Source organism: Bos grunniens, chromosome 19 (assembly GCF_055505025.1).
Source record: "Bos grunniens cultivar Pamir isolate PY7600 chromosome 19, Bosgru_T2T1.0, whole genome shotgun sequence".
NCBI classification, from domain to species: Eukaryota; Metazoa; Chordata; class Mammalia; order Artiodactyla; family Bovidae; genus Bos; species Bos grunniens.
This window is the reverse complement of record NC_141183.1, coordinates 18,966,428-18,982,022: the sequence shown is the minus strand read 5'-3', so window position 1 is coordinate 18,982,022 and position 15,595 is coordinate 18,966,428. Positions and strand designations below refer to the sequence as shown.

Sequence of the window (15,595 nt, the reverse complement as noted above, 5' to 3'; positions counted from 1 at the left end):
CTTTTCCAATATTGAATATTTTAGACATAAAAGGTTTATTAGCACCTGAATTACGTGGATAACCTTACTCAAAGCCTAAAAAGTTGATCCTTTTCTTCTGTTTAAACATTAGTTCAGGTGTACATTTAACTGTGACCTAGCTAACAGAGTCCTGGAAAAATGAATTGACTACTCTTAAAACAGATTGAAACTACTACCCTTCAGGGGTCTTTGGATATAAACTGACTCTGCTTCAGAGACCAAAATTAAGGTGAAAACAAACCAAAAATCCAAAATAAGGGTTATTAAAACAGGCTCTCTCACATGCCAACTGTAGCCACAGCCACATATAAAACTAAAATGCCAGCAGGACTCGAGAGACTTCAAAGCCAACCTACTGTCCAAAAAAGAAGGTAATCTTTCTGATCTCCTAATATCCAACCTCACAGAAAGGAAAACTGAGGCAGAGAAATTATGGATTCCAGGAAGAGGGTCTAATAGCAGAGGAGATTATTGGACTAATCAAAACATAAGTAAAATTCAAACACATTCCTGAGGGACTATCCACACAGAACTCACTTCCAGCTGGAAGGAATCAGAATAAATCAAGATACTGATTTAAATAGTTTATTTTTTAAAAAGGTGGTTATTTTTTTAAAAAATTTTACAATGACATGGCTATAGGAGTGTATAGAGGTGACACATCATTTCCTTAACCATGTTTACCTTCTGTGGAACGGTAAAAATTTTTTTGTTAATCTCATAATTAATGGTATAAAACAGAGGTCAGCAGACATTTTCTCTGAAGGGCCAGGTAGTATTTTATGCTCTATAGGTCACATAAGGTCTCTGTCACATCTTCTTTCTTTTACAACCCTTTAAAAATGTGCAATCCATTGTTAGCTCGAACCATACAAAAACAAATGACCAAATTTGGCAGTAGTTTGCCCACCCCTGGTATAATGTATCTACTTTCTGTCTTGACAGAGAAAGTGCTCTCTTCAGGCTTCTTGACGGTCTGCTTCTGAAGTACAGAAAGCGCTACTTATAACCAAATGTGGTTTGTCACAAAAGTAGAAATGGAGGAGAGTTCCTACTCACTTTCAACTCTCTCAAGCAGTTTTTCCACTCACTCACTCATTCAATAAATTTGTTGAGCACCTACTATGTACACTCTTAAATATCTCTGTTAGCAGAGATTTTCAGTGTTTTTCCTTAAAAGGGTTTCTCTAAACCTGTAATTATCAGGTCCTTGTATGTTTTAGGGCAGATCAGGGTTAAAATCTCTACTAGCACTCAAGAGGATTCATGATTATAAAAAAAGAATCTAGCTAATGATGATTCCCTGCACTCAATACTGACACATCCTTCTTAAAATCACAGCCTAGATGAGGAAAAATATATAACTATCTCTTACTAAAAGAAACTTTGTTTCCTATCATAGGCTGAAACTTTAAAAAAAAATCTCAAATGCAGAACATCCACCAAATAACTTTTTCTTATTTTCCTATTTTGTCGCCATGTAACATAAAAGTCTGGATCCGGGTAGGGCTCTTCATTAGATTCCTATTTCAGCCCTAAAACCATTTATTTAGATGTGAATAATACTTCTGAAGCAATTGACACTCCTACAATTCATCTGGAGAGTCCCATGGATGGAGGGGCCTGGTGGGCTGCCATCTATGGGGTTGCAAAGAGTCGGACACGACTAAGCAACACACACACATAATTCATCTCAGGGAAGGAGTGGTCATGATTCAGCTCCTTCAGGACAAAAATTCAGCTTTCTGAATATTCCTGCTGTTTATCCAAGGTAAGGGAAGACTTTTTAAAATGGTCAAAAGGAGTATAGGACTTCAGTATTAAAATATAAAGGCTGTCCCCATCCCAGATCTTTGGTTCAGACATTAGCTACAATAATCCGATTACCCACACCACAGAGACATGGCACATTTTGTAATTAGAATTGTTTGCGATTTTCCTTGTGACCATGTAAACAAAAGGGGAAATGCCTTGGGAAACTACCTGGCAATGTTCTCTCATTTCTCTTAAATACACAAATGCACAACCAGGTCTCCCTTTGACCAAGTTCATTAGGAGAAATAGAGTGGACCAAGGTTATCGCTTTCGCTCCCCTCTTTGTGTCCTTTTCTTTTCCTTTTCCTTGCGTTCCTGCTTGGCTAGTTTGTCTCTCTCCCTCTGCAGCTTGTCCTGCTCCTTCTTCCTCTGGGACTCATCCCGAAGCGTGTCTCGCTCCAGTTTTCGGGCATTGAGGACATCTTCCACATTGGTGTTTCGGAACAGAGCTGCAGGTGAGTTAAGGGATAAGGGTCCAGGTCACACAGGTCTCAACTCCTGCTCTCCTCATTCAAGCCAAGTTTCAAATACTATCTATCCCTCATCTTTAAAAACAAACCAACCAACTTTATGTTTATCTTTAGTCCAATGGAAAATCCTACAACTGCTATTAGTAAAAAAAAAAAAAAAAAATTGAATAAAAATTTCATTCAGACTTGCCTAAATCTGAGTGTAAATATTTTATGAAAATAAAATCTCATTCTAGAATAAGTACTCATATCATTCACTGGCAGAATATTGTTGGAGTATCCAGGCTAGTTTTAGTGACTAGAGTATTCAAGTAACTGGCAAAATTTTCCTATACTCAGCACTATTAAAATGCTTGAAAAGAGTTTAAAAAGTTGTTTAACCTTACTAAACTTTATCAATTTGCTTCTTTTCCTAGACCACTGAAGTTTTAAGTGAAAATCATGTTCTAAAGAAATACTTTAACCACAGTTAGAAAATAGGTGCCATCTGTGGGGTTGCACAGAGTCGGACACGACTGAAGCGACTTAGCAGCAGCAGCCAAAAATTTACCCCTCATTTCTTATGACTTTAAAACATAACCTGTTACTACCAGACAAGCTCCTTTTTACTCTTTCCACATAATCTTTTTCTGCTTTAGTGCTTTAAAATGAATGTTTCCCTGAAATAACCCCCATTTCTCAGAAAATAACCTCCCTTTCAGAAAATCTACCTTACTCCTCACCTTTAAGAAGGTGGATTTCTAAATCCACCTTCTCTATAAGCTGCTCATAAGTGATTTTGTTGGTAGGGACTTTTTATACCACATATGTTTCAATTTGTCCATATTTTCACTTAAAGTATTCAGTGCTTTTATTCTCTTCCCAATGAGTTCCCCAGGTCTTTGAGGACAAGGACCAAAACTGCAATATTATTCTAATTGCTTCCACATTGCTGGGAAACCCAACACTATACACAAGGAGTACAGATTCTCATTTTCCCTTAGAAATCCTTTCTCTAAACTTACCCCTTCACAGTTCATGTCAACATATTTTTTGCGGGGGGGCGGGAAATTCTTGCTAAATTGACTATTTAGCAGTCCGAGGACTGGGGCTCACAATGTTGACCTAACATGTGTTCTTGGAGGTAGAGGGAGCCCCCAGCAATGACAGTGAAACACAAACTGACCCACAAGAAGATCCTATGGAGCAACACCTGGAGATGCACACAGAGAAGGATACATTTGTCAGAACCAATGCTCATCGTGGTGGCGCCCGAGTCATCCTTCTCATCCGCTTCGGTGAGTGGCGTTAAGGAAAGTCACACGTAAAACAAAGGTGAGCACATCCCATCACAACATCAGAAAATAGTGATTAAGCTGAAGGGAAGGAAAAGCAGGCTTCATGGAAGGACTCTGACAGGGATGTGATGGTAAATCCAGGAAAGTCACCTTTAGAAGTCTTAATTGGGGAAGACTGCTCAGAGCTCCTATAGGATTCTTAACTGTTAGGGTCTGAAAAGAAACTGAAGCTGGTCTGGGTGGACTGCCACATTATCTGGGAGCCAGGGGATGGTCAGATGACCTCTGAAACAGTGGTTCTCTAAGTGTGGTTCCAGAACTCGCTAAGAGCTTTTGAGAAATGCACACCGTTGGGCCTCTCTCTGTATCTACAAAATCCCAAATTCTGGGGCTCAGGGCCCAGCAATTTGTGTTTTAACAAGTCCTCCAGGAGAACTAATGCTTAAAATGTTTTTTCTAGCCCAGGAAATGAGATTTTTGTAATTGGAACCCCAGTTCTGCCAAACCTAACAAGAAAAATCATGAGAGAAAACAAGAAGTTGACCCCAAAGAGCCTAAGAATTCTTTCCTAACCTAGTGATTAGACAGCAAACATTTCTGATACAACAGTCACTCCATTCAAGCAGGCTCAGTAAGCTAAGTATTCCCTAAACAAATTTCAGATCCAGGTTTTGGAACCAAACCTGGTTTCAGGGAACTAAACCTGTTCCTACCAGCAACACTTTCTTTTTACATAGTCCTCACTCAAATTCCAGGTTTATTTTGGTGTCACTTTTATTAATTATGTAGTACTGGAATATCACTCATTCATCTCTTATTGCCTCCATTCCCTTATCAACTATGATAAAAATTACAAAGATTATACACATAACACTGAATACCTTTCATAGAAAGGTATTATACAAATATGAAGAATCATAATTGTAAATCAACTATTTCAGTTTTTTAAGCTAGATCTTATTTTCTGAAAACACAATAAGTGGTCCATTCAGGCATTATTTGTTTCACACAGAAGTTTTCAAGAACATATACATTGCAATAGTCCAGTATCAACCATTCCAGCATCATTCCTCATGCCCACAAAGGGCTACAATCTCTGCCATTTTAGAGGAGAATATTAAGCTCTGGTGGGGTGGGGGTGGAGGGTGTACTTCCCTGGTGGCCCAGTGGCTAACATTCTGTGTTCCCAATGCAGGGGGCTGGGGTTCAATGCCTGGTCAGGGAACTAGATCCCACATGCTGTAACTAAGAGTTCGAATGGTGCAACTAAACAAATCCCACATGCAGCAACTAATACCTGATGTAGCCAGAGAAATAATTTTTTTTTTTTTAAATAATAAAGCTATAGAGGGGGACTGGCAACTTCCCAGAGTTCAGTGAAAACCAGCAAAGGCTTTTGACTTGAGCCTTAGGGAATGGCGCTGAGACTCCAGAAAGGATATTCCTCTTCATCTGTCACATCAGCATACTGGGCCAGGAGGGCAGCTTTCCTCTGCTTCTCTTCTTCTGACACCATTCTGGGCTTCACCACTATCTGCGCCTGCTTCTCAATGAGGGTGGCAATGGCCTGGACTTCATCTGGGAGGTGGTAGGAGGGAAGTGGGGGACAACAAGGTTGTATGTGAGAGGAAACATGCTTCCAAACCACCAGTCCACCCAGGCAGTGCTTGGAGCAAAGGCAACGGCAGCTGCTGACTGCTGAGAGCCCTGGGGTGCAAAGGAGGTGCCTCAGGGGCCAATGAGAAAGGCAAGGAAAGGCCATGCAGGCCAGGCTTTAGGTCTCATATCCATCTTCAATCAGAGCAGCCCTGCTTTTACTTTTATTATATGCTGAAGTTCTGCTGCTTTAAGAAAAAAAAAAGTTGAAAACTACTGCATTAGAATCAGAGAAAATCAAGCCTCCAAACATGCAACTTTCTCTAGTCTCAAACCAGAAGCCTAAGAAGGAATCTGGCATTAACTTAGGCTGGTCTATCCCATGTTGATAATTATGCCAGGTGAAACTTAGATTATTTTAAAAACAAAATTATCTTTTGACATCTCCATGCTCAAAGAAAGGAGGCAATGATGTCAAGCAGGCATCCTGCTTGTCAAGGAGGCAATGATGACTCTCATGCCTGGGTGCATATTAGAATCATCTGGGGGAGCTTTTGAAAAAAACCCGAATCATCTGGGAGAGCTTTTGAAAAAATAACAATGCCTGGGTCCGCACCCCAAAGAGGTTTATATAATTGGCCCATGGTGCGGCCTGGGCACTGGCAGTTTCAAACATACAGCAAGCGATTCCAGTGTACAGCCACAACTGAGAACCAGCATGTGAACAGCTCAGAATAGATTCTATTCAAGTTTGGATTTCTGTTTTGAGCTGTGTGTAGCTGATTTTTCATCCTAATGGGATCATCTCTTTCATTTGAAAGGATGGAGGGTTTAGCTGAATGAAGCAAAAGACCAATCACAGTCTGTGTTATGAAATGAGATTATGAAAAGGTTGGGAAAACATAGTTGACCCCATACCTGAGAGCAAATATACACGGGGGAGTGTAAAAAGGAAAGAGAAAGAAAAAAGCAAGAACCACAGTGAAGACAGCCATGGTCAGCTGAAGTGGTAAAATGTAAAAGAAAACCAACCTTCAGTTAAAAAGTTAAAATAAGCTGCCAGGTGTTTACCGGTTTAGCGCACCTGAGTGAGGAAAACTAAAGACTTGTAACAGCTGTACAGAAAAAGTGGTTGGAGGTTAGACCTAAAAACTCCAACTCTACCTTCTTTTTTCACTTTGGTGACAACATTCTGAGTTTCTGACCATCGTTCCACAATCTCCTTGCAGATATTAAGGAGGGAATCTTCTTCCTGGTTGAAAAAGTAGACCAATTAATTTCCTGAGAGCCCTCAACCTAATGCAGAAGGAAATGGCAACTCATTCCAGTACCCTTGCCTGGAAAATCCCATGGACAGGGGAGCCTGGTAGGCTACAGCTTATGGGTTCTCAGACTCCCACACAACTGAGGGACTTCACTTGCACTTTCTCAACCTTATCAAATCTACGCAAAGGGCAGAGCTCCCCCTGCTGGTGATGGGAAGAAATCACAGAGCAGGTTTGGAACCCACAGAATAGAAATGATGATTCTCTTCTGAGGCTCCCAACACAGAGGGAATCCTATGTGAGTCACAGAAGCCACACCTGCTAGAGCACCCACTCCATCCTGCCAAGCTCCAAAGGAGAGGATTCTCACCAACTCAGGGCAGTCCTCCTCTTGGAGCAAAAACTTGTTGAGTCAAAATGCTCCTCTATGAAAATCTTCCTTGGCCAATATATTCAATTCAGTACATTCTCCAATGTACTCACTGATCCATAATAAAGAGAAGTTAAGTGAGTAGATGGTCTCCTATCCAGCCATCTCTCTGTCCATTTTACATAAGCAGACATATTCTGCACACCAACCAATCTTCCTCTTTAGCATGGTATGACCAAAAGGATGTTGGCTTTGGTGTCACACTTAGTTAAATTAAAATCCAGACTAAGAGAAAGTTTCTTTTCATAGAAAAAGGCTGGTGTATGAACAGCTGCCACAAAATGTAATATCCTGCTCACTAAACTCATTGTGATAAAATTTCATGATGTATGTAAGTCAAATCATTATACCGTATACCTTAAACTTATGTAGTGCTGTATGTCAATTACATCTCAATACAACTGGAAGAAAAAAAAACGTAACATCCTACTTAATGTAATGACCCTACTTAAAACTGCTCGCCCTCCATTCTACTCCCAGTTTTCTCACAATGCTTCTTTTTCTCCTAGCACTATCATTTTCAAATACCCTAGATAATTTACTGATTATGTTTTTCTTTACTGGAATATAACCCCTCAAAGACAGGGATTTCTGTCTGTGTTGTTTCCTGAAGAACCCCCAAGCACTTAGGGCAGTGCCTGGCAGAAGAGTAATCCATCAATAAAAATTTGAAGACTCAATCAGCATAAGTGGAATCACAAGGAATAAAGAGGATGACAGGAAGCTTTTGTTTACTGTCATTTTCCCCCAACCATATATACTGTTCTTAAGTCTTACCTCAAATTGTTGCTGATAAGCTTCTAAATTCCTAGTAATGAATCCTAGCCCAATATAGCGACTAATTTGGCTATCTTTTGTTTTTCCTAAAATGGGATTCAGTATAATAGTTGGGAGCTTTTATACCCAGCCCAACTGACTAAGTAGTGCTATAAGTGATGTTTGGTGTCTACCATATTCACTGGCCTTGCTGCTCTATAAGGTTGCTCCCAAGTTGTTTCATGGACAGGACCCTGCCTCACCATATTGTTCCTGGCCAATTTTTTTCAAAGTTATTTTCTACACAGAAGGGGCTGGGGAAATTACAAGAAAATTAAGTAGGGTTTGTGAACTGGGCAGGGGGAGGAAGGTAAGTCACCTTAAAAGTGAGTTTGTCTTGGAACTTCCCTGGTGGTCCAGTGGCTAAGACTATGCTCCCAATGCAGGGGGCTTAGGTTCTGTCCCTGGTCAGAGAACTAGATCCCACAAGCTGCAACTAAGAGTTCACATGCCACAATTAAAATGATTCCCAAGCCTCAATTAAAGGTCCCACATGCTGCAATGAAGATCAAAGATTTTGTGTGCCCCAATTGAGACCCAGAGCAGCCAAATATATATATATATTTTAAGACTCAATTATTAAAAAAAAAAAGTGAGTTTGTCTCTGCAGTTTATGCAAACAAGAGATACAAAAAAATAATAATAATAATAAATCTGGTCTAGACAACTCTTCTACTAAGACTATAAATAGTCTCGGGCAAAATTCAGGTCTACCTTTATCAGCAGACATACAGTTCTAAGTAATGATACAATGAAAAGAACAAGTCAAGGAGCTGTACCAGTGAGTACCCAAGTTACCTGAACTTCTTTTTCATGGACTCTTTAGGAACTTCCCAGTGGGAAATTTTTTTAAGGTAACTTAATTTGTTTGCCTCCTATTCTTTCCAATTACAACCTGCAATGTAAGGATTCAGGAAAAGAATTTATTCCTCTGTGTTGTATTTCCAGCAAACTCATGAGCTGCATCACAAGCTGTGTTAAGGCTTTCCCATTTATAGGTCAATCTCACCAGAGCAGGTTCTGGAATTAAAAAGGGGGCCCTTGCCAGGAGGCCCTGGGACAGCTGCACTAGTGTTAGATTTCAACCATGTTGAAATCAATGAACTGCATTTTCACCAAATAAGAGTAAGCAGAGATGAAGGGGGAGAAGGAAATGGCAACCCACTCCAGTGTTCTTGCCTGGAGAATCCCAGGGACGGGGAAGCCTGGTGGGCTGCCGTCTATGGGGTCGCACAGAGTCGGACACGATTGAAGTGATTTAGCAGCAGTAGCAGCAGAGATGAAGGCAGCAGAAACGGTCAGGTTGGAAAAGTGTGGACTTCTTGGTGACTTACTACTTAAACAGTTTAAAGCACACATTTCTGAAAGCCTGGATCTGCTTCTAGGAGGCTAAGTATCATGTTTATTTCTCTTAAACTCTGATCTCTCTTATTCCTCCACCCACTCCCCCCAATGATTACTGCATTTCTATATACAGTAAAGGATCGAGCCCAAATTTGCTTCCATTCTGCCTAGGCGTGAAAAGACCTCTACTGCCTAAACTGATCTTTTTGGGAATCCTACCTCCAAAATAGGAAACCAAGAGGGTACTTCCTGCGGGCTTTTGTCAGGGGCTCTGCCTCCTATGGGGCACAGACATCCCAGAGCACTTAATTTCCCCCTCTCATCACTGTCAACGGACGGGAATGAAATTGGTTGTTAGACGTTTATGATAAAACTAATTTCAATGCCTTTGGAAGAATACTCACTCAGTTGACCTACAGGCACCTAAGAGGGCAGAAATAAGAGAAAGCTTTTCCTCTCTCTGCACCTGCAACCCTCTGGCTCCCGAAACCCTGGATGAAAAGTAGCTCCCTGTCTCCGAGGCCCAGGGCTCAGAAAATTATTTCTCTTCCAGGTGAGACCACTAAGCCTCTGGGACAGTAGGTAGGGGAAAGAAGTACTAACAGGAAATGGCTTAAGAGGCTAAAGGAATGTGTCTGGGCTTCTCACCAGGAAAGCAGAGAGAATACCCTGCAGAGCATCCAGCTTCTCTTCTTCCTCCTCCTCCTGCAAGACACCCAAGATGTAGGCGCCATAAACGGCTCGGTCCACTCCCAGCGCCTCCAACCGTCCATCTAGCCACGATTCAAAGCCGCTGCCCCCTCCATCTCTCTCGCTGGAGGTGGCTGCTGCCACTGCGCTGGGCGCCGCCATCTTGGGGCCAGGGACCTGCCAGCCCGCAGGGCGCCTACCGCAGTGCCTGACGGGCCGCGCCGCGGCCCACTGCGCATGCTCAGAGAGGAAATCCACGCCCCCGGCGCGCTTGGCTTAGAGCCCAGTCAACCCCTAGTAACCTGCTGGTGCGTTTTGTACCTTCTAAATAGAGCGCATCCTGGCTTCTGCACGATCATGCGGTCTCTCTGGAATCCTGGCAGGTGAGTATTCTTAACAGACTCTTTTTTACAGTTGGGGAAGTTCAGTGACTTGGCTAAAGTCACGCGGCTACTAACTAAACAGGACTGGAACTCAGCTTCGATTCCAGCGCTTTGACAGGCCTCACCAAGCCGCCCTTTCTTGCCAGTCGTAGAAAGCTAAGCCACCCGCTCCCACACAGCTTTCAAGGAGGAAACCGCCGGCTCTGTGGAATATGCACTATGGCTGTCAACTGCCACCTGCGCCTTTCCAGGCTCCCCCCGCGCCCCGCCCCCCATCAAAACTCAAGCTCCAGAAACCTTCCCTGATTCCCTGCAATCTGTGTTAAATTAAGGCCTCTCCAAAGTGCTGTGGTTGCTTCTCTGCACCTAGCATGCTTGCTTAACGCAGTACCGGACACATAGTGGGTGCTCAATAAATGAACTGGCAACCTCCAGTCGTTTTTCATTCACCCAGTCAACACTTACATAGAAATATCTTCGAAGAGCCTTCTTTACCCATTTCCAAGCGTTATCTAAGAGCTTTTGAGGCATTGCTGCTGCTGCTAAGTCACTTCAGTCGTGTCCGACTGTTTGCGACCCCATAGACGGCAGCCCACCAGGCTCCTCTGTCCCTGGGATTCTCCAGGCAAGAATACTGGAGTGGTTTGCCATTGCCTTCTCCAATGCATGAAAGTGAAAAGTGAAAGTGAAGTCGCTCAGTCGTGTCCGACTCTGTGTGACTCTATAGACAGCAGCCCACCAGGCTCCTCTGTCCACGGGATTCTCTAGGCAAGAATATTGGAGTGGGTTGCCTTTTCCTTCTCCATTTGAGGCATTAGCTCTTATAATCCTCCTAACAACCGTGTGAGGAGATACTTTTATTGTCCACATAGTAAAAATAAGGAAAAAACACACTCACACATTTACAGGGAGCATAACCAGAAGCAAGTGCTCCTTTACATCAGGAAGAGTCTCAGCTGATTCTCAAAACACCTGGCTCTGGACTGAAATGAATTACCCAAGAACCCAGGTTGTCTTTCCCTGAACTGCAGAGGAGGCTGGCAAGTCAGTACATATTTATTGGCATTGCTGCTGGGCACTAAAAGACAAAGATTAATGTCACAAAATCTCTCCCTTCAAAGGATCTTCAGTGGGTTGAACAGACATGTTTAAACTAATAATGGCAATACAGTGAGAGAAATGTTTCAGTGTCTAATGGAAATTGCGGTAGGACGGCTGGAAGATTAGGTTAACCTTGCCTGTTGGATTAAAGTTGGAAACTGGAGATGAGAGATGGAGGAAAGCTTCCTAGTGGAGGTGAGGCTTTCTCTCTTTTGAAGACCAAGTGAGAGTCCTTTAGGCAAAAAGACTGAAAGAGAAAAGTCCTTTAGGCAAAAAGACTGAAAGAGAAAAGGAGCAGACCCAGATGCAGGGAGCTATGGGGGGCCCTCCAGAGAATTATGGATGGCTTGAACCACAGAGTTCGAATAGAAGATATTCAGGGGGTGACAACAAAAGGAAAGGAAGATCTGGTATAACTGGCAAAGGGCCTCTTGAGAGAATTCTCTACCTTTATTATAGTTGGGGTAATGTAAATGGATGGACATGGAACACTGTAAAGCTCAGTAGAAATACAGGATATGTGTCTGTTAGCCTCATGGCTTCTGTGTGCTCCCTGAGCTAGAATGTGACAATAATGGAGTCAGAGGCCAGAGTCAACCCCCAAAGACTTGTCCCAGTTTCGGGTTCTCAGATGTACATTTTAATCCAGTGGCTGTCTAGCAGGTGGAGTTTGTTAGATAACAGACTTGGGAGCCGTCATGACTCAGGGATCACAGTTTGATGTCAGAGACCCCACAATCAGAAAAGGACCACAAAATTTTGTTCTTTCTGAACTTTTTAATTTGAAACTATTCCAGACTCACAGGGAGTTGCATAAGTAGTACATTGAGACCTGTACACCTTTACTCAGATTGCTCCCATGGTAACATCTTGCTTGTATAGCTATAGTATTAGTATCAGGAAACTACTATTAGCACAATGCAACAAAGGCTTTTTGAAGACACATACAAGATTCTCACAAAACTGAGGGAAGGCTCTACAGATTCTGCAATTAAAAGAATCCTCACTGGCTATTTTATTACAAAAGTACTTAGCTCGTAGTTCAAAAAACCAATTCATACCACTGGACAAATGACAGAAAACTTATAGAAAAAAAAAATCAAGATGGGTTTTTACACTATAAAAAATAGCATCACATTTATAATTTTTTAAATATGCAAACAGTGACTTCCCTGGTGGTCCAGTGACTAAGCCTCGGAATTCCCAATACAGGGGGCCCTGATTCGGTCCCAGGTCAGGGAACTAGATCGCACATGCCACAGCTGAGGATTGCGTGCCACAACTAAAGAACCCACATGCTGCATCCAAAGAACTCTTACACCACAGTGAAGATTGAAGATCCCACATGCTGGCACTAAGACCTGGTGCAGCCAAGTAAACATCCTTTAAAAAATAAAATACGCAAGTTAAACCTGTAATGAGATACCATGTTTTCTTCTCAAAGCCTGATAATACACAGTGTTGGTCTACGACTGGGTGATATAGGCACTAGGAAATGTTGCTGCAGCAGATGAGCTGGTAGAGTCTTGCTGGAGGGCAGTTTGAAAAAGACCCAACATTTCTCCTTCTGGGAATTGATTATAATAGGTGCATGTGTGCAGAATGACATTTATAATAGGATATGTGTTGCAGTGGCACTTATTGTAGTGAAAGAACAGAAATAGTTTACATTCTGTCCACAGAAGACTGACTCAAGCCACAGAAACAAGGATTGTGCAGCTATAAAGGTGGAGGAAGCTCTTGATGTACTGACAACAAACTTCAGGATACATCGTTAAAGAAAAAAAGTGAGGCACAGAATAATATGTAACCTTTGCTACCATTTGTGTTTAAAAAGAGAAAGGATGGGGAGAAATACATATACATATGTGGCCTGGTATGTGCATAAAATATCTGGAAAGATACACAAGGGAATGTGAAGACAGTTGTCACTGAGGAGGAGAACTCAGGGAGACTTGTTCTAAAATTATGAGCTATCGGGATTTCCCTGGTGGCTCAGTGGTTAAGACTCCATGCTCCCAATGGGACACAGATTTTATGTCTGGTCAGGGAACTACGAACCCACATGCTGCCCAATGTGGCTGAAAATAAATAAAAAATAAAGTAATATAAAAAATAATGTTATTTCTTACATTAATTTACCTTGCATCTTTTGTTTTAAATCTCCTTTGCTTCCTTCCCTACCCAGAGGAAACTTTTGTTCCTGAACTTTGTATCTGTCTTCCTCTTGAATGTTTTTAAACATAGTACCTATTACTGCATATGCATATGTGATATGTGTGTATCCATGGGTGTGTATCCATAAACAATATATCACATTGTTTTACATGTTGGACATTTCTTTCTGCAGCATGCTTTTTTCATTTAAGATCTTGAAAATATTTTCCTGTGTTGATACATGTAGCTCTTATCCATTCATTTAAACCACTGTATAATATTCCATTGCTTGAATATAGCCCAGCTGATTCATTCCTCTGCTGATAGGCATTTAGATTATTTTCCAGTTCTTCAAACAGTGCTTCAAGTCCCATTCTTATATGTATCTCCTTGCCCCCCTATGAAAAAATTTATCTGGGCCAATGAGCATCAAACGTTTTTGCTACATTTAGCAGAAAAATATTTTTGCATACCTAGCATATTAATATGTATTTATGAATTACATAATAGTGTAAACCACTATACAAAATTTGTATGTCCATCATAAGATATATGAAAAGGTAACTTAGAAAGGGTGGTTAAGGGACTTCCCTAGCAGTCCAGTGATGAAGACTCCACGCTTCCAACGCAGGCGGCCCAGGTTAGATCCCTGGTCAGGGAACTAAGATCCCACATGCCACACGGCACACCCAAAAAATAAGTAACAAAAGGTTGATTTAAAAGAGAAACAATATGGAGAAGGAAATGGCAACCCACTCCAGTGTTCTTGCCTGGAGAATCCCAGGGATGGAGGAGCCTGGTGGGCTGCCGTCTATGGGGTCGCGTAGAGTCGGACACGACTGAAGCGACTTAGCAGCAGCAGCAGTAGAGATAATTAAACAGAACACGCAGCAAAAAAAAAAAGAGAGCGAGAAATAATATGTTATAAATATTTATTTGTAGTACCAAAATACTTAGTGAAAATAATGTGGCTGAATATGCTTCATTCCTTTCCTACATTATTACTATTTAAAAATTTTTATTGTAAATGCTCATAGCATAAAATTTACCATCTGAACCACTTTCAAGTGTACAGTTGATTAGGGCAAAGGATTCATTACTGGCAAGAGTTCCTCTTGAACGTCAGTGATTTTTCTCGATCATTGGCCAGCTGACTCCTCACTGAACCTCAGAGTTTGTACCTGGAGTGTTCACTTGTGTGTGTCATTCAGATTATTTGTAATCTTAACTTTGCTTCTTTGGACAAATCTTATTAAGCCTCTTGTTCACTTCTGGGAGTTAGGAAAATCCAGATAGCATAATCTGTAAATTTATCTGGGGATATGTAAATTGTGGAGAACAGTGTAAAACCAACTCACGCTGAACTCTGCAGAGAAAACACAGACAACCTGTCTACATAGGAAGCTCCCTTACCCTTTACCCAGATAGCTCAGTTGCTTTATTATGTAAGCCAGGATCTCTGAGAAGAGCACGGGAAGGACACCAGCGTTAGCCTGCTTACTAAAGATTATTAAGCTTACTTGTTTTTCTCTTAAATAAAAAAATATATTTAGGGTTTCCCTGGTGGTACAGTGGATAAGACTCCTCCTGCCAACACAGGGGACCCGACTTCGATCCCTGCTCCAGGTAGATTCCACATTTTTGTTGTTTAGTGGCTAGGTCGTGTTTGACTCTTGTGACCCCATGGACAGTTGCCCTCCAGGCTCCTCGGTCCATGGGATTTCCCAGGCAAGAATACTGGAATGGGTAGCCATTTCCTTCTTCAGGGGATCTTCCCAACCCAGGGCTCGAACCTGCATCTCCTCCTTTGCAGGCAGATTCTTTACCACTGAACCAGCCGGGAAGCCCAGCTGCCACAGGCAACTAAAGCCTGAGAGCCACAACTACTGAGCCCATGCCCTAGGGCCCAAGAGCCGAGACTTCTGAAGCCTGAGTGCCTAGCCTGTGCTATGCAACAAGAGAGGCCACTGCAATGAGAAGCCCGTGCACAGCAACCGAGACCCAGCACAGCCAAAAGTAAATAAATATTTAAATACTAATGCTTTCTTTTGGCACCTCTGCGAATATCTTGTGTCTGAGGGGTGCGCACCTCTCTTCAGAGACCAGGATATATCAAGAAACAGAATTGCTGGGTTGAAGGGCATGAGCCTTGCTGGCTATCACCATATTGTTCTCCTAAGTGCTTGTTCCAGTTTACATTCCCTTGCCTTCCTGTTTTTACTAAAACTTG

General features: G+C 42.0%; 2 protein-coding genes across 6 annotated transcripts in view; one reads left to right on the top strand and one right to left on the bottom strand.

Moving 5' to 3' along the window:
- Positions 1-590: 590 nt before the first annotated feature.
- Positions 591-9,895, bottom strand: CCDC43 (coiled-coil domain containing 43). Of its 2 annotated transcripts, none has more exons than XM_086357346.1 (5): positions 9,683-9,895; positions 6,344-6,431; positions 5,026-5,161; positions 3,472-3,583; positions 591-2,285 (listed from the first exon to the last, which is right to left on the bottom strand). In XM_086357346.1, the coding sequence occupies exons 1-5, from the start codon at positions 9,884-9,886 to the stop codon at positions 2,160-2,162; spliced, it is 666 nt and encodes a 221-aa protein (XP_086213472.1). In that variant the 5' UTR covers positions 9,887-9,895; the 3' UTR covers positions 591-2,159. The 2 variants fall into 2 exon arrangements, with proteins under 2 accessions (XP_086213472.1, XP_086213471.1); XM_086357345.1 differs by having other exon boundaries at positions 3,525-3,583.
- Positions 9,896-9,967: 72 nt separating this feature from the next.
- The window catches only part of DBF4B (DBF4B-CDC7 kinase regulatory subunit), a 42,542-nt gene continuing 36,914 nt past the window's right edge, over positions 9,968-15,595 (top strand). For 2 of the 4 annotated variants that reach the window (XM_086357333.1, XM_086357329.1), the window contains exons 1-3: positions 9,970-10,107; positions 12,891-12,995; positions 15,179-15,381. The gene's annotated coding sequence lies outside the window, so the exon portion shown is untranslated. Of the gene's footprint in view, positions 10,108-12,890; positions 12,996-15,178; positions 15,382-15,595 lie in introns of all 4 variants that reach the window. The other 2 variants (XM_086357334.1, XM_086357331.1) reach the window with 2 other exon arrangements.